We start from the raw sequence: 22,068 nt of genomic DNA on the forward strand, positions 1-22,068 counted from the left end.
AAAAATCCTAGTTCCGCCACTGTTCACACCTAAGTTATCTTTATTTATTACTATATGTTTCTTGAGAACTGAATACTATTAAGAAGAATTAATTCTCTAATATATGGGTATAGTTGGAAACGATTACTAATGTTTGTCTTGAATTCCTAAAGCAGCGACTGTTATTTTGGGACAATTTTTTGTTGTTGCTAAAACGACACTTGTTTTGGGACGGAGGGAGTAGATGTTAGTGTTATGAAGTTCCCATTTCGATGAGTAACGTTTTGTTTGATACATATTTTAAGGTAGTTTACACTTTACAGTTGGTTTGATTATACTAATTGTACTATAAGCTATTTTTTGGTATTGCTTAGTAGCTGGCAATTACACTTACTGGGAGGATTTGTTTGTTTTTTGCATTTAAGGATCTTTCGAACCTTTATTATGATTTATGGGTATATATTTAGAAGTTTGTGTTGGTTTGAGATTGCAGTTATGAAGTGGTTGCCTTCGACATTTTTTTTCAAGACTTCATTAGCTTATTTTATTTCTTTATCTTTCAAGTGATGTTAAATGCTGAAAATAAATTGATGTTATGAAGTTCCCATTTGTGCGGAAAACAAAAAGATATGGATAAATATGATTCATGAATTAATTTCTCAACATAAGGATGGACTGGGTAGTGTTGATCGCCGTTGAAAGATGTAATTCAGGGAGATAATTAATGAGTAGCGGTGTATCTAAGATTTTAACTAGGTGGGTGCGGAGTATGCTGTACCCATTACAACTCTGTAGCAAAGGGTACACGTTTAGTTTAAATATATAATCTTTTAAGGTTTTCAACTGCATATGTGTAATTATAGATGACTGCAGTGGGTGTGAGCGTACCTTGTGCTTAAGCTCTACATCCCCTCATATTAATGACTTGACTTGCTTCTTTCAAATAAAGCCGAAAATTTAATATTGCAGTTGCCATCGTCAAATTCTTTCACGACTCTGAAATGGGTGAAATGTACATGATACACTGAGCTTATATTCCTGCAGGCTAATTACAGCGGATATGCAGGGGTGCAGGATTTTCATTTGAAGGAGAGGCAGGGTACGAGAAAGTATTGAACTTGTAGAGGGTTACACAGGGTATTGCTAACAATGGCTTTCAAGCCATTGGATTGGTATTGCCAGCCAGTGGCAAATGGTGTGTGGTCGAAGGCTGTGGAAAATGCCTTTGGAGCTTATACCCCATGTGGAACAAACACGCTGGTTATCTCTGTTTCTCATCTAGTCCTTTTGGCCTTGTGCTTATACCGGTTATGGAAAATGACGAAAGATCTCTCAGTCCAAAGGTTCCAATTGAGATCAAATTACTATAACTACATGCTGGGTCTTTTAGCTGCTTGTTGCGCTGCTGAGCCCTTGTTTAGATTGGTCATGGGAATGTCAGCCTTGAACGTAGATGGACAGCCTGGTCTTGCCCCATACGAGGTAGGTCTCTTTCTGTATAGTATGTGCTTAGTGTTGTTTGTCTCTTTATATGGTTTTGGGAAAACTCACCTCATGATCTAGCTTTTGGATTGAGTGTTAGACCTAGGGTCCATTCTTAACATGGTATTAGAGTCACACCCATCCCTGTTCTTGTGTGTCCCACATTGGTGGAGGGATGAGTTATTTGTCTCCTTGTATGGTCTTGCATAAGTTTCATTTCCTTTTTTTATGAGCTATAATTTAGGTAAGTTGGTCTGCATCCTTAGACTAAGGGCGCTGGTATGTTTGATACTATGCCATGTTCTTGTTCTCCTGTTCCATTTAATGGTGACCGAATGATGATGTAATGTATACCGCAAGTTGTTTCTTAGAGAACGACTCGAGACCATAATGTATTCCAGTAATAACATTTTTTTCAATTCTAACAGAACAAAATTAATGTTATGCCACTTCTAACTTTTTGTCACATTATCATTCTCTAGATAATTTCTTTGACTATCGAGGTTCTTGCTTGGTTCTCTATGCTGGTGATGACTGTTGTCGAGACAAAGGTATATATCCGTGAGGCCAGGTGGTCTGTTCGGTTTGGAGTAATATACAGTTTGGTGGGGGGCGTGGTGATGCTTAATCTTATCCTGACTGTGAGAGAGTACTATGATGAGTAAGTTGTTTCCCCACTTAGACAATTCTTGAACTGATACAATGGATGAAAGTTTTGCATGTGTGTGGTTTGTTATTCTCATACTTGATGTTGTTGTCTTGGTACTAGTGCATAATGGGTGTTATTGTCAGTAAGCACTTGAGTAGTTTTACGTGACGCGCTTGAAACTACCATGGTCTTTTGGTCATTATTCCACTTCCTATTTTGTGATTGTAAACACCCCCACCCCACCCCCCCTTCTCCCCCACACACACCCCGGTCTTTTGGTCTTAGTGAGTGTGCAATTTTTTTAGAGTAACTGCATCCTCAGCAAAATCTTGCAAATTCCCCATGAGTATATTTTTCTCATTTTGGGGTTATGATTTTATCCCCAACCGCCACACAGAAACCCCTCACACCAAAAAAAAAAAAAAAAAAAAAAACAGAGAAGGGGAAAGAATTACAAGTAAGTGAAAAACATCATTGTGAGTTAAGGATGATTCCCCTGCTTGTCAACAATAATTTCTTGCCGGAAAAGGAAAAGTAAAAAAGAAAAAGTCCTGAAAATAAGCCGCTGCTCCACTTCTGATAAGATCGTTCTGGAAACAAGCTAAACAATAGTGGGAATTTGAGCGATGTCACTGGTCAATGCCTACATTTTCTGGTTGATGTTTAGGTGGCATATCATGGTTCAATATTTTCTTTGTAGGTTTGAGTTCTGAAGCTCATAAATTCTGATATGAACATATTATACACACCAGATTGGAACTATCTCATTCACATCTTTCTTTTTCCTTTGCTAATTAAAGGTGTCTATCTTTATGTGCAGATCAGTACTGTATTTGTACATCAGCGAGTTTGCTCTCCAGGTTTGTTTCTTTAACATCTTTCATGTGCTCTAGAGTTCATATTATGTGATTATCAAGAGATGTTACTTGAAAATCTTTGGTTGATGGTGTAAAATCATGTAAATGTGCAGTGCAGTCTTCTTGTCCCAGTATACAAGCCAAAAAAGTATAAAAGCTTGACTGATTAAATAGGACAGTATCGGCCTTAGAAAGCATACCCAAAATCGAGTGGACTTAAGCATTAGAATAAAAACAAGTGATAAGCATAATGATTAGACTGAAGTTTGGAACTCCCTGTAGGTTATCTGTGGAGTAAAAGTTGCTTTACCTTATTGGTGTCTTAATCTAACTTTTATAACTTCCAGAGTTTATAGTTCATGAAATATTCCTGAATTCTTAAAGATGGCAGGGTTTAGTCCTTTTCTGGTTTCCTTGAAGTTAAAGTAACTAGTATCCGTATAGTGAATAAACTTCATTTTTGTAGAATGGTTTTGGTATCACTGCTGAAATAGGAAAATTTGGAATCCCTGAGTACATTAGCAGTTACAGATTTTCCCTCAGATTAAAAAAATTTCTTGGTTCCTTGTGATAAATTTGCTTAAAAGGGAAATAAAACACAAGTTTATCAAAAAAGGACCAAGAGGATGAGGGAATCTAAGTTGCGTGGACTCTTCACTTTCGTTGCCGCACCCGTGTCGGATTCTCCAAAAATGCACTATTTTTGGAGTATTCGACACGCACCCGACGATATTTTTGAAGAGTCCGTGCAACATAGGAGGGAATTGAAGTATGTGACTGGCAATAAAACTCCTTTATAGTGTTATGTGGAAGGTCCCAGACTATTAAAGTAATGTTTTTTATTTCACGAAGTTGGCTATAAGCAGTGAGTAACAGACATTCTACTCATGCTATGATACTGTGTAATTCCACAAACTATACATCTTGCATAGACAAATTGTCAGGTCCAATGTGCCAAATTTAAAATTGTTATTGCAACTATTCCTGCTGTTTTAATTTATCTGTCTTACTTTTCTTTTTAGTTTGTTTAAAAAAGAATGCCACATTTCTATATTTGGTAAGTTCTTATTCCTACATTTCCTTTTTACCCTTAATGACACTCCCTTATAAGAATGACATGGTATGTTTAAGACCACAACATTTAAAGGGTATTTTTGGTATTCTATACACACCTTTCGCTTAATCTCACAAGATTCAAAAGTCTTCTTTACATTTTTAAACTTCGTGCCTAGTCAAACTAAGACACATAAACTGAAACGGAGGGAATATTAGATGTCATGGGGTAAATGTTGACTAATAGGCCTTCCTTGTTATCCCTTATTAGCATTGCCAACATTTTGCGGAACCACGCGACTGTTTTAGAATGATTCATTCCATGACCTATGATATAAATTGACAGTTGTTGTCATTCTAAACAATCAAACTGTAAAAAATTGTCCTCAATCAATTTGAATGGTATGTTTGAAACTACCAAGACTCCACGGAACGATGCCACTGAATTGAAGCCCAAAATATAATTTCTCTTACACAATCCTGGCTCGAAATATGTTGAAGGATGAACCAAATGAAGCTTGCAAACTAGATGAGACAAATCCATCATTCCATGTAGGCACTCTATGTTTGGATTGCGTTGTGTCTATCCCTGAAGCTAAATAGATAATTGAATAATTCAACTTTTCATTAGTAAGATAGCTTAGTATTTCTTAAAGCATGGGATTGACGCAATATTTGATTGCCAATTTTCAATCTTGAAGTTAAGGGTGCATTCTTATGAGGGAATCAGTTGACTTATTATATTATTGGATCCCATGGTTTTAAGAAAAGAATTAAACTGAGTCCAATCTTATTGTTTCTACTGTGTAGGTATTGTTTGGATTGCTGCTGCTGTTTTATATTCCTGATATGGATCCTTATCCCGGCTACTCTCCACTTCGAAGTGAATCTTTCGACAACACTGCATATGAAGAACTTCCTGACGCAGAGCAGATTTGTCCTGAGAGGCATGCCAACATATTTTCCAGTATGTGACTATAAATTTCCCAAGCACTTAAAATAGTTTTGGTTTTGACGTCCTTCATAAGTTTTATTATGAATGCGTACACATTACGGCTGACATGGAGTCAGGTACTTCCCAACTGGGGGCCAGACCCTGGGAACTTGAGTACTTGACCACTATTGATGCATCATCATTTAAGTAAAATGACGTTTGTCTAGTAATGTGATATCTGTCTATGGGTGTATTGTCCACCTATGAACTTCAGCACACTTGCATCTCGTTGGTAAACTCTACTTTGACCTCGTCATTTCTTGTTTCTTGGGGGAACGGGGATATGATGAAGTCGCTGTAAATGTTTGCTGATGGTATGAGAGACTACAAATATCTTATTAGCTCCCAAATTGGTAGTCTCATTTTACTCAAATGTCAAAGTTTCTTCTTATGGATGAGGTCACAATTCATGTTTGACATAACATAAGCTTCGATGTATAGGAAGACTTGGATGTAAGCTTGACATAGACAAAGGGAGGGTGAACAAGTTGGAGGAAGGAGACACTTAAAAGGATAAGCAAAGTAAATTGGAGTATTCTAGAACTTCTAGAATCCCAGCTTGGTTGCGGAGAGAACTTTACATAACAGTTTTTGCATAAGGGTAAGCTGGTGTGTCAAATCCATGCCTGTGGTGCCAACAAGCTTTGTCCATCAAAGTTGAAGTATTACTTTTGTCCAAAGTTGGTTTCTAGGGCATCAAAGTTCCACTTATATGGGGAACTTTTCTTAGTATGTCCTTCCCGGTAATAGAAGTTGGTTTACATGATGGTAACATGGTTTACTCAGAGATGGCGGAAAACACTTTAATATTTTAATTTGGCTTAAATATTTCAATGCCGCACAGGTTCAAAGGTTGGTTTTAATTCTTGTTAGATAGTTAAACATAAAATATGCCCATACAGGTATAAAATCAAAGGTTGGCTTTAATTTGTGTGTTACTGAAGGAAGCTACAAGCTTGTGTTGGATGGGTTTGTGGAAGGGGGGACAATGTAAGGGAAGTTAATCTTCTCAAATTCAGTGACGTGAAGGGGGATGGTAACTGTATTTGCTATTGGTTCGATCTCTGTGATTTGGATGTTCATCCCTTACAGATTTTACTGTGCTTCTGTTATTGATTGCATGATAGGTATTGGGTCTTGATATCCTAATTGCCAAGGTTGTGCTACATCACAGGGATGTGAAGAATAGCCATAATCATTTGGTTTGGTTCATTTTTTGTCTGCTCTGCTCCCTCAAAAGACAAAAAAAGGACACTAGCAATGGTAGCTAGTATGTCTTTAGTAAATACCTCCAGGATGATTCTAAATTTATGTTTCAGAAGGGACTTGTAGCCTTCTTCATGAAAATCTGAAGTCATACACTTCGTGATTGGAGAGAAGAGTATGCTATGGAAAAGGTCTAAGAGGAAGACTGACGGTCAAATCTTTTTATGCCTTTCAATGGAGGTTAGCCAAGATGTATATCGAATGCCATCTGGAAAACACAGGCGCCAAAGGAGGTGGCTTTCTGGAATGGGCTGCCTAGAATGCAGCCATCGCAAAAATCTAATGTAGAAGAGGATTGTTGTGAGCTGGCACTTTATATGTAAAGTCATTATGAAGATATAGAGTATTTGCTTTTGTACTTCTGATGGGTACCGTGCTATACCGAAACTATAGGAGGATACTCTGGTAAGTGGAGGTTGAAGAAGATGGAAGATAGAAGTAAGGAAGCATGGAAAGTCGGTCCCCTCTTTGCCTTTAATGGTTAAATTCGCAAAAGGAAAGAGTAGCAAGGTTCTAAAGCTGTCGACAGTTCTCGATAGTGTGAAGAGTTACGTTCTATCTTTATTGTACTTTTGGTGTGAAGAGAAGATACCTTTGCTTATAATTGTTAGATTCTTTTCTGAAGCTTACAGCTAAATCAGTGTTTATAAAACTGTTAGTTCCATCTTGATGTGCCTATTAATGAAATTACCTTAACTTATTTAAGAAAGAAAAGTGTCTGTGAATAACTTGTTTAGGAGAAACAGGTACGAATGAATAGAATATCTGTAATCAATTGTCCCCTTTCTATCAGCATGCAGCTACAAGGGACCTGATAATTTTCCACTCACTTTCTTATGCAGGAATTACTTTTTCATGGATGAATCCTCTAATGCAACTTGGTTATAAAAGACCATTAACAGAGAAGGATGTGTGGAAACTGGATACTTGGGATCGGACTGAAACTCTAAACAATTCGTAAGGGTGCTCCCTTCTTTCTTCTTTCAACATTTAAGATCTAATTAAATCCCAAGAAGTGAGTAACATATTGGGAAAAGAAATCAAAGTGAATTTGGTGAAGCCGATATGTTGACATTCTGATAAACTATTTAGGTTTCAAAAGAGTTGGGCAGAGGAGTCTCAAAGACCTAAACCATGGCTTTTAAGAGCTTTAAACCGTAGTCTGGGAGGAAGGTAAAGATGTTTTCTAATGTTTCATGCTTCTGGTTTGCTGATTATTTTTGCATACCAAGATAAATATTTCCCGATCAGTTGATATTTTATGTTACTGAACATTTTGCCATCTTTCAACAGGTTTTGGTGGGGAGGCTTCTGGAAGGTAGTTGATTTCTCCTGTTACATTTTTTCTGGTTATTTAAACTTCTCGCATTTAGTCTGAGAATAATAATCAGCATGCATCACGTAAAAGCTTTATGCTTGTCTGCTTGAACTGTAATTTTATTTACAAGTTTAAAGAAGTGGACAAGATTGATCTTTGGACTCAGGAGGCTCACTTCTGGAACCATGTCATAGTTCTATACCTACACATTTCTTTTTTCCCTTCTCGTTTTTACCTTCCATAACTTTTAGCTTTCTGAAGATCTGTAGAATATGATGTGTTTTTAAATAATTTGACTTTGTAAGCACCAAAGTGTAGGCATGTGTTAGTCTTACAAATTTATGTATTATCTACTGGAAGAACTATAAGGCTGCTGAAGTCATGTTGAAGTAGCATTTGTTTTCTCGCGTCGTGAGTATTTAGTTGAAATGCCATATTTGTAACTTTTTTCTGTTTGTTTCCAACATGTAGATTGGCAATGATGCTTCCCAGTTCATTGGACCACTTATTCTAAACCAACTCTTACAGGTAAATAGCAATGAAACATTCTGCAACTTGATACTTGTAAGGGCTTTTATCTGGACCCCTCTAGTGGCCTGAGAGCGATGGTTTACCTATATCTTCTGATATCATTTTAGTTTATATTTGCTTTGATGACAAGAGTAGTTGTGGATTGGTGATGAAGTTTTTATAAATGCTAACAAGTTTTAGGTTCCATCTTTCTTTAATCCTTTTATACATGCACCTTTAAATTTTGTAAAATGCTCTCCACCAAAATTATCATGTATTGGCCTTTGGAATGCAGCAGTAAGTATGAAATTTGTGATTATGACAAGAAGTGGGATAGAGGCCAGAATCTTGATGATAGGATATGCAAGGAGCACAATTTATTCTTTAAGTTGGTGCTTCATGTATGGGAGGCAAGTAGGGATGTGATAAGGATATCCTTATTTGTTCTGATCGGGAAGCAGGCTTGCGTGAGGTGTGGTTCCATATTAGTTTTTATTTTGAACTTATTGGAAAAGTTTAGAACGGATTAGCAACTCTCTAGAAGCCTGAGACTACCAATTGGTTTTTCTTATTTTGGTAATCATCATTGTTATCTTCTTTTTTTGCTATGGTTGAGGATAAATCTTATTTTATATGCTTATAAGAAAAATCTTATTGTATACTCTTTAAATTACAATTCAATTAGTTTGTACTTGATATGCATTGACACATCCTTGGTGCCAGGAACCAAGATGAATTAATATCTTCCCAAAATTGGTTATATTTCTTCTTCATTGTTTACATTTCTCTGACGTGCATGATCAGGTTAACAAAGGTAATTGTGATCATGATATGAAAATCAGCCTATATAAGTGGTAGTTTTCAATAGAAACATGTCCATGCTTGACATGATAATGTTTGGAGATGATCTGATTTGATTTCAGCCTTATTCTTTTTTCTTTTAAAAATTTCTGACATCTGATCACTGTCCCTTGTATCTCCATCCAACAGTCTATGCAACGAGGTGATCCAGCATGGATAGGCTACGTCTATGCATTCGCGATTCTTGTTGGAGTGGTATGACTTCTATGCCAACCTATGGACGCACCAAGATACTGACTTATGCTCTATTCTGGTCTCTGTGTATTTGATTATTTGAGAAACTGTCTTCAGACTGCTTGCACTGGACTTCACTCTCAAAAAACAAAACCTTATGCAGTGGAAACATCAATCAAACTAGCATGCTTAATGGTCCTAGCACCCCGTGTTTGGTGAACCTGTAGTCAGACATTGATATGTAGCTGCCATATGTTTGTGGCCTTTTTGGTCTGGCTTAAACTAAATTGTATGCAAATAGCTGGAGGCCACATATCTAAACTGCCTTTCTTAGCGGAACCCCCACCCACAATGTTCTTTTCGCCCATATATCAAAATTACCATTTCTTCCCTTTTTGGAAAATTAATATTCTTTTCGCCTATTCATTTGACACCTACTGAGAGTGTGACTAGAATCTTATTAGTTTTTCTTTAAATTAATTTTAGTTAACTTTCTTCTTCCCTCGCCTTCTGGCTGGTGCTGTTTCTATGTAACTGTGATTCTGACACTATTTAAGTACAAATTCTCTTCTAGGTGTTTGGTGTTCTCTGTGAAGCTCAGTATTTTCAGAATGTCATGCGTGTAGGATTTCGCCTGAGGACTACTTTGGTAATTCAGATTCCTTCTATATTCTATCATCCTCTCTTATTTCTAGTATTTGGCCTAGGTTACATCTAGAGGTGACATAAATTCTTGTATTGTTGGATTATGTAACACAATCAAAATATATCACCCACCCTCTTCATCCTTCTCTTTTTCCCTTTTCTGTGCTCCCCCTTCACTAAATATGAAGTATAATTTCTATTGATAGTTGGTATTTTATTTTTTTTTGATGAAGTAATTGATTCTATTCAAGGCATCCAGAAGATGCAAAGTAGTTTCAAAAGATTGAGCACCAGAATGTCAGCTCTAGTACATAACTAAAGAGCAAACAAAATCTAAAAGGCTATCAGGGGAATCTATTGGGGATAAAAAGGCCCAACTATGTAAATAAAAAAGACATTTAGCTTTGAGCATAGTTTGACTAGTTGAAAGTCCATCAAAACATCTACTATTCCTTTCATTCCATATAGTCCAAAAGATGGCAGCTGGTATCATCTTCCAAAACTTCTTGATGGTGCTGTCAACTTTCCATTGGCTCCAGCTTTCAAAAACTTCCCTGATAGTGTTTCGCATTACCCATTTGAGTCCAAAAAAGGTGAGGAACATATGCCATAGATCTGCTGCAGCTGAGCACTGCAGGAAAAGATGGCTGTGGGTTTCTGATTCTCTATTACACATGTAGCACCTGTTCACCATCTGAAATGTCCTCCTTGCCAGATTGTCCTGTGTTAGGCAGGCTTCATATATTGCTGTCCAACTGAAGCAAACAACTTTGAGTGGGAGTTTGACCTTCCAGATTAGTTTCCACGGCCAGTTGACAGTGATGGCATTCTGCATCATTTCCAACCTGTAAGCTGCTTTCACTGTGAACTTGCCCCCATCTGAGTGACCCCACCAAAACTGATCTGTTGCATTGACATTGCTTGTGAATCCATTGAGAGTTTGTAAGAGTGTGAACAAATCCTCTAATTCCCAGTCTTGCAAGTTTCTTCTGAAGGTTAGATTCCAGAAATTCCATCTCTATATTGCTGTAGTGTTGCATCTGGCTCCCTAGCTATTTGGAACAAGGCAGGGAACTCACTCTTTAGAGGGGTGTTTCCCAGCCACCTGTCCTTCCAAAACTTGACATGTTGGCCATGCCCTACAACCAGATGATGATTCTGTGAGAATTCACCCCAAAGTCTGCTTATGCTCTTCCACACTCCTACTCCGTGTGTGCCAGTTACCTGTTTAGTACACCAATGATTTTGGAATCCATGTTTAGCCCTGACCACTTCTTTCCATAGACTCTGGTCCTCTTGTGTGTATCTCCACAACCACTTCATTAGTAAGCATTTATTGTGCTTTGCGAGGTCCCTGATGCCTAATCCTCCTTGGTGTTTTGGCAGCATCACAGTATCCCAATTGACTAGATGAAATTTGTGCTCAGTGCTGTTTCCCTTCCAAAGAAAGTTCCTTCTGATTTGATCTAGTTGCTCCAGAACTTTACTTGGTATAGGAAAAAGTGACATGGAATAGGTTGGAATGCTGCTAAGCACACTATTGATGAGGATCAGCCTACCACCCATTGAAAGGTAATTCATTTGCCAGGATGCAAGCTTCTTCTCAAATTTTTCTATGATTCCACTCCAAATGTAAGAGGATTTGAATTTAGCCCCAAGAGGAAGACCTAGGTAGGTGGTTGGGAGAGATCCAGTACTGCAACCTAGAATCTCTGCCATGTCCTTCAAATTGTTCACCACATTAACAGGGTACATGACACTTTTCAGCATGTTAATGTGAAGGCCTGAAAGAGCTTCAAAAATAAACAAAGTCAGATTCAAAAAGAGCACCTGATTCCTGTCTGCCCCACAGAAAATCAGAGTGTCATCTGCATAGAGCAAATGAGAGATGTTAACAGAATTGACTCTTCCCACATCAAAACCATTGATCCATTGCAACTGCTTGGCCTTGTCAAGCATTCTACTCAACCCCTCCATTGCTAAAATAAAGAGGAAAGGTGAGAGTGGATCTCCCTGCCTTAGTCCTCTTTGAGGTGAGAAAAAACCAACTGGACTTCTATTTATGAGAATGGAATACTTCACCGTTGAGATATTGAACTTGATCCATTTTATCCATCTTTCACCAAAACCCATCTGCCTGAGGATAGAAATGAGATAGGACCAGTTCAATTTATCAAAAGCTTTTTCAACATCCAGTTTGCATAGTAAACCAGCACCTCCTTGTTTCATCTGCCAGTCAAGTACTTCATTTGCAATTAAAGATGCATCAGTGATTTGCCTGCCTTTGATGAAGGCATTCTGTTGATTTGAAACAAGCTTCTCCATAACCTTCTTTAACCTTTCTGCCAGAACCTTTGCTATAATTTTGTAAACACTTCCAATCAAGCTGATTGGCCTATAATCCCTGAGTTCCACTGCCCCCTTCTTTTTAGGGATTAGAGCAATGAAAGATGCATTGAAAGATCTCACCATCCAGCAGTGTTGGTGATAATGGTTCATGGCTGCAATGAAGTCCAGCTTGATGAAATCCCATGCCTTCTGAAAGAATGCCGTTGTATATCCATCAGGACCAGGTGCTTTGTCAGGAGCACTAGAGTCAATGGCTGCTTTGATTTCTTCCTCCCCAAAAGGTTGTTCCAAATCTTCCTTCTCCTCTTCAGAAATGGTGCTAATGTTCTCAAATCTAACAGTTGGTCTCCAACCTTCATGTTCTGTGTACAAGTTCTCAAAGAAGTCCAGTGTCTCCTTTTTTATTTGCTCCTTGTCTTCTATGATGACATTGTCCACCATAAGCCTGTCCATACAGTTGCTTCTCCTGTTTGAGTTAGCAATCTTGTGAAAGAATTTAGTATTCTTATCTCCTTCTTTAAGCCAAAGGCATCTTGACTTCTGCCTCCATGAAATCTCCTCTGCTTTTGCCAATTGTTGGATTTCTATCCTCAAATTAATCATTTGGTTAGCCTCTGTAGGATTCATTTGCCTTCCTTCTGTGGACTGCTCAAGAGCTGTTAAATCTTCCAAAGCTTTGGACTTTCTAGTTTCCACCTTACCAAACTCCAGTTTGTTCCAGTTGGTGATATCTTTTTTCAGGCTTTTTAGCTTCTGCATCAGTATAAAATCAGGCCTGCCATTGAAGCTATAACTTTGCCACCAGTTCTTCATTTTTTCAATAAATCCATCAGCTTGCAGCCACATATTCTCAAATTTGAAGTAAGAAGGAGTTGCATCCCAATCCCCATTCTCCAATAGTATTGGCCTGTGATCAGAAATCACCCTAGGCATTGCTATTTGCTTCACTACTCCGAATGTGTCATTCCATTCTTGTGAGATTAGGAATCTGTCAATCCTGGAAGCTTGTAATATGTTCTCCCCTCTTGACCAGGTGTATTGGCCACCTTGGAGAGGAAGATCAATAATATCCAGGTCTTGAATCATCTCTGACAGTTCTAACATGGCCCTTGACCTTCTATTGCAATTCAGCCTCTCACTTTCAAATCTGCATACATTCAGATCACCTCCCAAGATCCAGTGTCCCTCCCACAGTCCTCTTACCCCTGCAATTTCACTCCACATCTCTTCCCTTTCCGGATTGGTATGTGGCCCATATATACCAGTAAAACACCATCTAAATTCTTCTTGAGTGCTTTCAAGCATAGTGGAGATGGAATAGATTCCTTGGTGAAAATCTATTTTGTTCCATCTTCTCTTATCCCATATCATAACAATCCCACCCCTGGTACCGCTTGCTTTTAACTCCACCCAATCTGCCCATCTGCTGCCCCATATTTGCTTTATTATACTATTAGAACAATCCTGCATTTTGGTCTCTTGCAAACATAATATATCCACCCTCCACTTCTGAATGAGAGTTTTTATAGTGCTTCTTTTCCCACCCTCATTCATCCCCTGTACATTCAGCTCAATACTTTTAGCTTCATGTGGAAGCTGAGTTGTATTGCCTGCCCCTGCTCCCACTGCCTTCCGTTTTATTCCGGTCGTAGTTAATCCCACACTCCAATCTCTTTAATTCACCTGCTCCTTTGTTTTTTCTCTTTGCCCCACAATTTTGTTTTTCGGCTTGCTGTTGAATTTGAATTCTCTTCCTCTGTTCCATTCTGAGAATCATGTCAAGTAATTCGTGTTCGAATCCCATTGCATTAACCCCAAAAGCCTTGCATGCCTTAGCCATGAAGATTTTTGTCCATTGTGAAGTCTCGACTAGTGTTGGCATGTCGACCATTTGCGCAGTTGGACCACCTTCGCACCATGTCAGTGGGAGTGCATCACAGGTTGCTAGAGAAGAGAAATCTGTCTCTGAGTCAAGTGGAGCTAGAACCAACTCGTTATTGTTGAAAAACCTGGGAACTCTTTGTTTAGTATCACCTTCATCGTCTGCCTCTGAAGAAGATGCTTCAGGGTTTTCCTTGTTACTGTTTGTGTCAAGTTGACTGAGGATTCCTTGGTCTGTTGAAGCACTTGGAGTAATTACTGCGTGTCTTGCTCTTGGGTTGGGCTTGTGACCAACTACTCTCCAAACAGACTTCTTATTTAGAAGTCTTGTCTCCTTAGATCTGCTGGAATGGGCTTTTTTAAATTTTGGGCCTCTCCTTTGGTAGGTCTGGTAGTACTCTTTCCCAGCAATTGGGCCCAGATTTACTTCTGAATTGGAAGGCCCATTTCCTCCCTTCTGATATGACCCTAACCCCCTGCCCTTCAAGCTATTATCCGTTGTGCAAAGCATTGGACCATTTTTCAAATTAAAGCTGCAAGTTGGCAGACCCTTCAAGCTATTATCCATTGTGCAAAGCGATGGACCATTTTTCAAATTAAAGCTGCAAGATGGCAGGCTAGCCATGTGCTCCACTGGCTCCTTTATTTGCTTTGACATTTCAGCAACTTCCGGTGCTTTTAGAGTTCCGGCCACCAAAGATTTGTCAGCTGGTCTTATTTTTGTGTGCGCATCCTCCAAAATATTAACGTCGAAGCTCCAGTCGTCACAAATCAAGTCAATATTCTTGGGAAGATCTCTATTGTTGTTTACAACACAAATACGAGCCCAGAAGAAGTGAACCCTATGTTTTGTATCTTCATCTATTCCGACGAAACCACCGCATTTATCCCCAATAAATTTGAACGTTTCTATAGTCCATTCATGTATGGGGATTCCGACTGCTCTAATCCATCTTTCTTTTGATTTCTCCGGCATTAACTTCGTTCCTGTTTCCGGCGACCACCATTCCAATGTTAGTCTCCTTCCATTCCAGAACCATTCCCCTGCCTTGACCCTGTTCGCCTCTGATTTTGAAGGAAGTTCGAACAGAAATTGGTTATGACAGATTGGAGTAACTTTCATTCCAGCAGAAATTTGCCATCTACCTAGGAACCATTTTTGTATCACCTCAGACTTAGGGCTGAAGTGGAAAGAGTCATTGAAGCTTCCAATGAGGCATTTGGACAGAAAATGCTCATTCCCTACCTTGGATTCCTTCACCCTTGTACCAGCTACCTTCCGAGACTCATTTAGAGATGGCCATTGTGAGATGTTTGCAGCTTCCACGTACGACTTGGATTCATCCGTGCGAAGAAGAAATCTTGGGTCAACAAATTCTCCTAAGAAGCCTTGAATCTTCTTAGCTATTTCACCCCAACCTCTGTTGTAACTGCCTTCTGGAATAATGATGGCAGATTTCTTGTCCCCTAGGAATGTTTCAATTCTGATGAATCTACCATAGCTATTAAAGTTTTGTATTACCCTGAATATGTAACTTTGTGCTTTCCTGCACCATCTTCTGCATTTATTGCCTGGTTGAAGTGAAGCCTGCTTCAAAGCTTCAACTACCCACTGTAGATTGCATTTATTGATATTAATCTTGCTCCTAAACCTCCTGCTGGATTCCGTAAGGGAAAACCAGTGCTCACCTTCATTGCTAATATCAATTAAATGGAACGATTTCCCACTTGAAACAAACGAGACCCCGCGCTCCATCATTAGGCTTTAATAGGATAAGCATCGGAAAATAGCACGTCGGAAACTGGAAGAGAGGAAGGGAGAGAGAAAAAATTTTTTGGACATTGTAGGTATTTTATTATGAGGCTAATTCTTCTTCCTTTCTGTTTTATCTTAACATTCAAGACTTGGATCTCAGGTTTGTCTTATTTTTAATAGCGCTATGAGGAGCCGTTGGAAGCACTGGCTCCTGTACTTTTAATTATGCTTTGGCTATAGTCCTTGTATATTTTAATTAGTTATCATGACAATAATCATCCTGCTTGAGAGAATATTTCACAACACCTAACACAAAATTGACAGGAGGAATATTTTAACGTTTTGCAACCAATTTTGCAACCAAGTAATTTCTTTTACCTATTAAAACCAAGTTTTTATGTCCAATTTTGATAGTTTACCGGAGGTACCATAGATCAATTTCTACACTAAGCATTAAAATTTCCTAATATTGGAAATACTTTGTCAGCTGTCTGCTTTCTTTTCATGTCCCTATTGATATGAGTCAAACTGGCGTCTTGACATGACTTGTATTTATGCATTGTCTTGTTTCTTGTTTTTGAGTTATTCGGTGGAGTTAGCTTAGCTACTCATTGCTTCTGTAGACTCTGTATATGTTCAGCAGCATCTTTCTGTGTCCTTGCTGGTATATAGAACTCATCAAACTATTGCCCATCTAATTCTAGGAACTTTATAAATCATCGTTGATGAACCGGTAAAAGGATTATCTTTTAAGCCCAATTTCTTTTGTAGATTGCAGCTGTTTTCCGGAAATCTTTGAGGTTAACCCATGAAAGTCGGAAAAGTTTTGCATCAGGAAAGATAACCAACTTGATGACAACAGATTCCGAAGCACTTCAGGCATGTTGGTTGTATTACTGCTGATATTATTTAGTTCTGCAATCTTCTACAAGTTGAATATTCTATAACATTACTTTCTAGCTGGATGAAGAGATTTTGCTGATTTAAGGAATTGATTCTTCCTATTGGATATGCCCATTTGTGAAACATGTTTGTACCATAAGATACATGACATATCCTTTTTAAAAAGTTAGTTTTAGTTGTGATTGTTTTGCTGGGTTGACATTGGTGCCTTTCTTATTTCTCCAGCAAATATGTCAGTCACTTCATACTATTTGGTCAGCTCCTCTTCGGATTATTGTTGCTTTGGTTCTTCTTTACCAGCTATTGGGGGTTGCAGCACTTCTTGGTGCACTTATGTTGGTTCTTATGTTTCCAGTACAGGTAAGGAGCTTTGCTTTTCCTCTTCTTACTTAAAACATTTATACATTTGTCTAGAAGATATTTCCACTTTTTTATTATATACCTAAATTTCGATAATAATGCTTACTTGAGGAAGAGCACTTTCAAGTTTCGAGCAACAAGAAGAAAGGGAGTTGTTTCTGCAATTAAAGGCAAATGCTTTATTGCCCCAGTTCTTTTGGAGCCTGTGCTCATGCTAATAGGATTATCCAAAATGGGTTATATTCAATTTAAGGTTATTATATATAATTATGTCATAGGGGAAACCTACGTTGCTCAGACTCTTCAAAAATCCCGCCAGATGCATGTTGTATCCTCCAAAAATAGTGAATTTTTAGAGGATCCGCACTGGTGCGGCAACATTTTTGGAGAGACCAAGCAACACTGGGGGAACAGCCCATACAAGTTGTATAAAGATAATAGAGAATCTTACTCAACATGAGTCATTATGATAATCGTTGCATGGCTGGAATGACATGTGCTCCATGCAACTGGAACGGCATGTGCTCCAAAAGTACACAAGTGAAATCATTTAAATTAATGGTGGTTACTTTAAGGCACTGACGGATGCTTATAATGGCTGGGCACTGACGGATGCTTATAATGGCTGGAGTATCACATGTACTCCAGAAAACCGGTCTAATGCAACCCTATGCTGTAAAAGGAGGACGCATTTGAGTGCTTGATGTTGAGGGTAATTAGTGAGAGATAATGATGGGTACAAGTAACAGCTCTATTTTCCGTATTGATTGGAATCAAAGGTGCTGATAGTTGGGTATTGATGGTTTTTATGTTTGAAGTGAAGAATTCCAGTGCAGACATAGAATGTCCATTAGCATAACTTGTACCCTATTATATCCATTAGCTGGACTTTGGAAAGTCTTACCCACAATTTCACTAATAAAGGATTCACCTGCCTATTATCGTTCAGAATAGACTGCATAGGGTTGTGGAGCTCATCTTTTTTGTTTGTGGAACAGTTTGTAATATAGCATCTACTGGATGCATTTGTCAATGAAATCACAATTTTCCTGATTAAAAAGAAGACTAAATAGAGTTTAGGTATTAAACTATTTATTCTTGTAAATTCTGTGTCCATTTTTCAGTACGGTTGTGTTGACATCATTTTCTTTTTCTACTTGTTTCACTTTTTCCGTGTGCGTAGAGTATGCACAACTATTCTTGATGTCTTCTATTCCCATATCACAGCATTCTCTTGCTATTTTCCTTTTTTTTTTTTCTTTGGGGATTAGTTATCTTGCTATTGTCTTAATGAAAATATATTTGGTGCAGACATTTATAATAAGCAAGATGCAGAGACTGACGAAAGAAGGATTACAGCGAACAGACAAGAGAATTGGTCTCATGAATGAAATATTGGCTGCAATGGACACAGTCAAGTATAGATCATTTGCAAAGCATGTTTGGAATCCCTAAATATACTACCCAGTTTAATGATTGTAACTCTAGTGATATGTACTTTTCAGATCTTATGCATGGGAGAATAGTTTCCAGTCCAAGGTTCAGGGTGTTCGGAATGAGGAACTGACTTGGTATAGGAAAGCACAATTACTAGCAGCGGTATGTTGTGAGCCATCTGGCTTTCTTTCCAGTTTCAAATTAACCAGAAGCATAAATTGTTTTTTCAGAAAGGAAATGTTATCGTGCCTTCCTTGGAGGTTAAACCGAGTTGCACTATGTTGTATTGCCACAAGAGTAAAGCTTGAATCAACTGTATAACCCTCATTATGTTGCTCGGACTCTTCAAAAATGCCACCGGGTTGGTGTCGGATCCTCCAATAGTAGTGCATTTTTGGAGGATCCGACAGGGGTAGCATTTTTGGAGAGTCCGAGTAACATCATGCCCCTAACCTAAGACCATTAGATCATACATTTACATATTTATGTATATCCGCAAGACTTCATGAATGAAAACAGTTTGCTTCACCTTGGCGCACAGCTGGTCTATGCGGGCAGAAGAAAAGAACACCAATACTGCGATAGAAAATTTACTTGTCATTCTCGATTTCTCCTTCACTTTTTTCCTCTTGACCTGACTTTGATATCCTCTTTGTTTTTATTCATTTCAGTTGAATAGCTTCATTTTGAACAGTATTCCTGTTGTGGTGATTGTGATCTCATTTGGCGTATTCTCCCTACTCGGAGGAGATCTAACACCAGCTAGGGCATTTACATCTCTATCCTTGTTCGCGGTGTTGCGTTTTCCACTCTTCATGCTTCCAAATATAATAACACAGGTTTGTCCAATGTCTTTTCACGATATGCTGATATTAAATAGCTTTATTGCCCTTTCAATTGTTGAAGAACCCTCGATTTGCTGATAGCTGTCTTTGAAGATTGCTGTTGTAGCATTTATTCTAGCCTGTTTGAGAACAAAGACTAATTCCTGGGTGCTTCAATAGTCATGCTGAAGTATTGTTTCATTTTCTATTTGACAATCAAATGTCTCACCTAAAACCACCCCTCCCCATGAAAAATAAAGAAAAAGAGGAAAATAAAACAAAATTATTTGTCATTTCTAACCATCTGAATTGAAGGTCATAGCTAAGACTGATGGCATTATCAGATACTAAAGTGATGTGGTGAGGTGAATAATGGTTAGATGCCAGAGACTTGTTCATTTTTGTATAACTGCCACAATTTCCTTATGTCTATTTCATCGGCAGAGATGTGACATGCATCTGGATATGTGGATTGGTGTGCAACATTGAATGAAGCATTTCAATATTGTCACATTCTAAGCAGAATCTTGGGGCATGTTCTGTTTGAATTATTACTTCATTTCTGATTAAATCAATGTTGTTAATTTGGTCCCCATATGAGAAAATTACTTTTTGAAGTAATTTATTTCTCCAATGAAAGTGAATAAAGTTTAATCACATCAGCATCCCCGAGATGCCACAAATATGTCCTTTTGAGAACTCGCCAGAATGGCCAATAATAACTTTTTTTAATTACTGAATATAGTTGGTGCTGATGTGTCTTTTTTATTCTTCCTTATCACCCAAAAGTTGGCTTGTTAAATATGCCACTTTTACATTTTTCTATGACTTTTCTATTCTGTGAAATTTCTTGATTATAACAATGTCAGTTTTTTTTGTCCTTTTTACTCAACAGTTGTGGTGGATAATATCTAGTTTGCACTTCGTACCTCAAAAAGGAAAAAGTTATAAGCCACTTCATTAATTTTTTTAAATTTTACAATTAAAGTGAAGCATTCCATGCATTTTGAGATTGAGAAAAAAGAAACTAGCATCCTTTTTTTCCTTTTCCTCCCTTTTTTTTTTTACATGAGCAGAAAGAACAAAATCTATAAGATCATCCTTCATTTTGCTGTTTGTTTGATTTACATAGGTGCACATATGTTTTGCTGTTGCAGATTGTTAATGCAAACGTATCGTTAAAACGTCTAGAAGAGCTTCTCTTAGCTGAAGAGAGAATACTTCTTCCCAATCCACCTCTTGAGCCTGGACTTCCGGCAATTTCAATCAAGAATGGAAGCTTTTCATGGGAATCAAAGGTTTGCACATTGGTCGATATCTTCTTTTTTACAGAAAAAAGTACACTTAGCCTTGCAAACATAGATGTGGGAGCCTTTAGCCTCCTCCTATGTTTGTTATATAAACAGAAGTGGGTAAGGACATAACATATACTTACCAGATGGATGAAAAAGAACAGACAATGTATAAGTAGATGTACTTTTGGTTCATAAATTGGTACACCTCCCTCTTTTCCTTTTTCTTGTTTCATTTCGATTCTTTAAGGAATCTGTTCATAGCTTCATGTTAAACTCATCCTTCTCCGGAAACCTATTATATCTTGCATAATTATTATTGCTCTCCAGAAAGATTCTTCTCCAGGTAATTTAATTCTTTTTTAACAGTCACTATCACCTAGACTTTCTACTTCCACAAACAGCTACCTGGTACCACATTATATGTTGTTAATGAATTTGGTTCATGTCATTATTTGGGGCACAAATAAATTTGGGAGTAATCTGTGGTCTAGCACCTGATACTGTAGCTCCTTGGAAGGGATCCGGTATGCTTGGGAAGTGATGTGAATGGAGTATGGTAGAGCAAATAGTTTGTTGCTTTGTGATTAAGCCATGGTGTCCTAAGAGAATGATGCTATCTTGTACCACATTAGTTAGGTGCAGGATATTTGGATGGCCTGGGTTTAGTGGAGTCTCATCTCACTTCTGTTAGGCATAGGGAATTCGATTTATTTAACTGGAGGATTATGTACAATTTGTTACATAATATTTTGATAAACAAGGATGAGGCTAGTGGAATGAATTAGTTGTACCAAGAGGCCTAAAAGTATTCTGGCCTAAAATGATGGATTGTGTAGGTATCTAATGGTACTCTACAAGGTTCTTGGACAATCTCTGAATCCACCATACTCATCTTTCAGTTCTTCTCTTATGTCTATATCGTTTCTCAGAAGGTTGTCATGCTCCTATTTCCACTTCTGCCCAAAGGAATTTCTGTTTAGAGTATTTTCATTTTTGAGGATTCTGTAAAACAGAGAAGCTGAAGAACTTGCTTTTCTTTGTTGGTTCTCTTTCTAGATTCCATTTGTCACCATCTGATTATAAGGTTGATCTTCAAACGACTTGTTTATTAATTCATAAATCCTTTTAGCTGGTCTCTCTTTGTACCTAGAGCTTTTCATTTGGCTTCACTTGTTGAATAGGCTAAAGTTCTGCAGAAAATCTGTGGTATTTAATTCATTGACGGTTAAATGGTTGACCTCATACAGTCTCAGAGGCCAAAGAAGGTCTACTGACTTGATTGATGTAGCGTGTAGACCAATGACTCTTACTGCCATCTGTCCAAAACTACCTATTTACTAGAGATTTATGGTGGAGAGGATTCCTGAATCGAGGAACAATACATATATGCAGCAGCTCTGAGGAATCTATTCTTGTAATTTGTTGGTTCTGGAATAACTATCATGATTCCTTGGGAGTGCTCAAGTTGTACTTTT

At 38.0% G+C, this 22,068-nt stretch overlaps 1 protein-coding gene across 6 annotated transcripts in view; it reads left to right on the top strand.

Annotated features, from left to right (window-relative positions):
• LOC132056903 (ABC transporter C family member 2-like) overlaps positions 1-22,068 on the top strand; it is a 36,724-nt gene that overhangs the window by 4,419 nt on the left and 10,237 nt on the right. For 3 of the 6 annotated variants that reach the window (XM_059449316.1, XM_059449303.1, XM_059449324.1), the window contains exons 2-17: positions 1,024-1,461; positions 1,944-2,122; positions 2,931-2,970; positions 4,831-4,987; positions 7,123-7,237; positions 7,373-7,453; positions 7,574-7,598; positions 8,070-8,126; positions 9,099-9,164; positions 9,718-9,792; positions 16,546-16,653; positions 16,903-17,037; positions 18,349-18,455; positions 18,543-18,636; positions 19,146-19,313; positions 20,456-20,596. In XM_059449316.1, coding sequence (XP_059305299.1) covers positions 1,129-1,461; positions 1,944-2,122; positions 2,931-2,970; positions 4,831-4,987; positions 7,123-7,237; positions 7,373-7,453; positions 7,574-7,598; positions 8,070-8,126; positions 9,099-9,164; positions 9,718-9,792; positions 16,546-16,653; positions 16,903-17,037; positions 18,349-18,455; positions 18,543-18,636; positions 19,146-19,313; positions 20,456-20,596 — 1,881 coding nt within the window. In that variant the 5' untranslated portion in view covers positions 1,024-1,128. The remainder of the gene's footprint in view (positions 1-1,023; positions 1,462-1,943; positions 2,123-2,930; positions 2,971-4,830; positions 4,988-7,122; positions 7,238-7,372; positions 7,454-7,573; positions 7,599-8,069; positions 8,127-9,098; positions 9,165-9,717; positions 9,793-16,545; positions 16,654-16,902; positions 17,038-18,348; positions 18,456-18,542; positions 18,637-19,145; positions 19,314-20,455; positions 20,597-22,068) is intronic. The other 3 variants (XM_059449306.1, XM_059449332.1, XM_059449340.1) reach the window with 2 other exon arrangements.

This window comes from Lycium ferocissimum, chromosome 1, assembly GCF_029784015.1.
Source record: "Lycium ferocissimum isolate CSIRO_LF1 chromosome 1, AGI_CSIRO_Lferr_CH_V1, whole genome shotgun sequence".
In the NCBI taxonomy this organism is placed as follows: Eukaryota; Viridiplantae; Streptophyta; class Magnoliopsida; order Solanales; family Solanaceae; genus Lycium; species Lycium ferocissimum.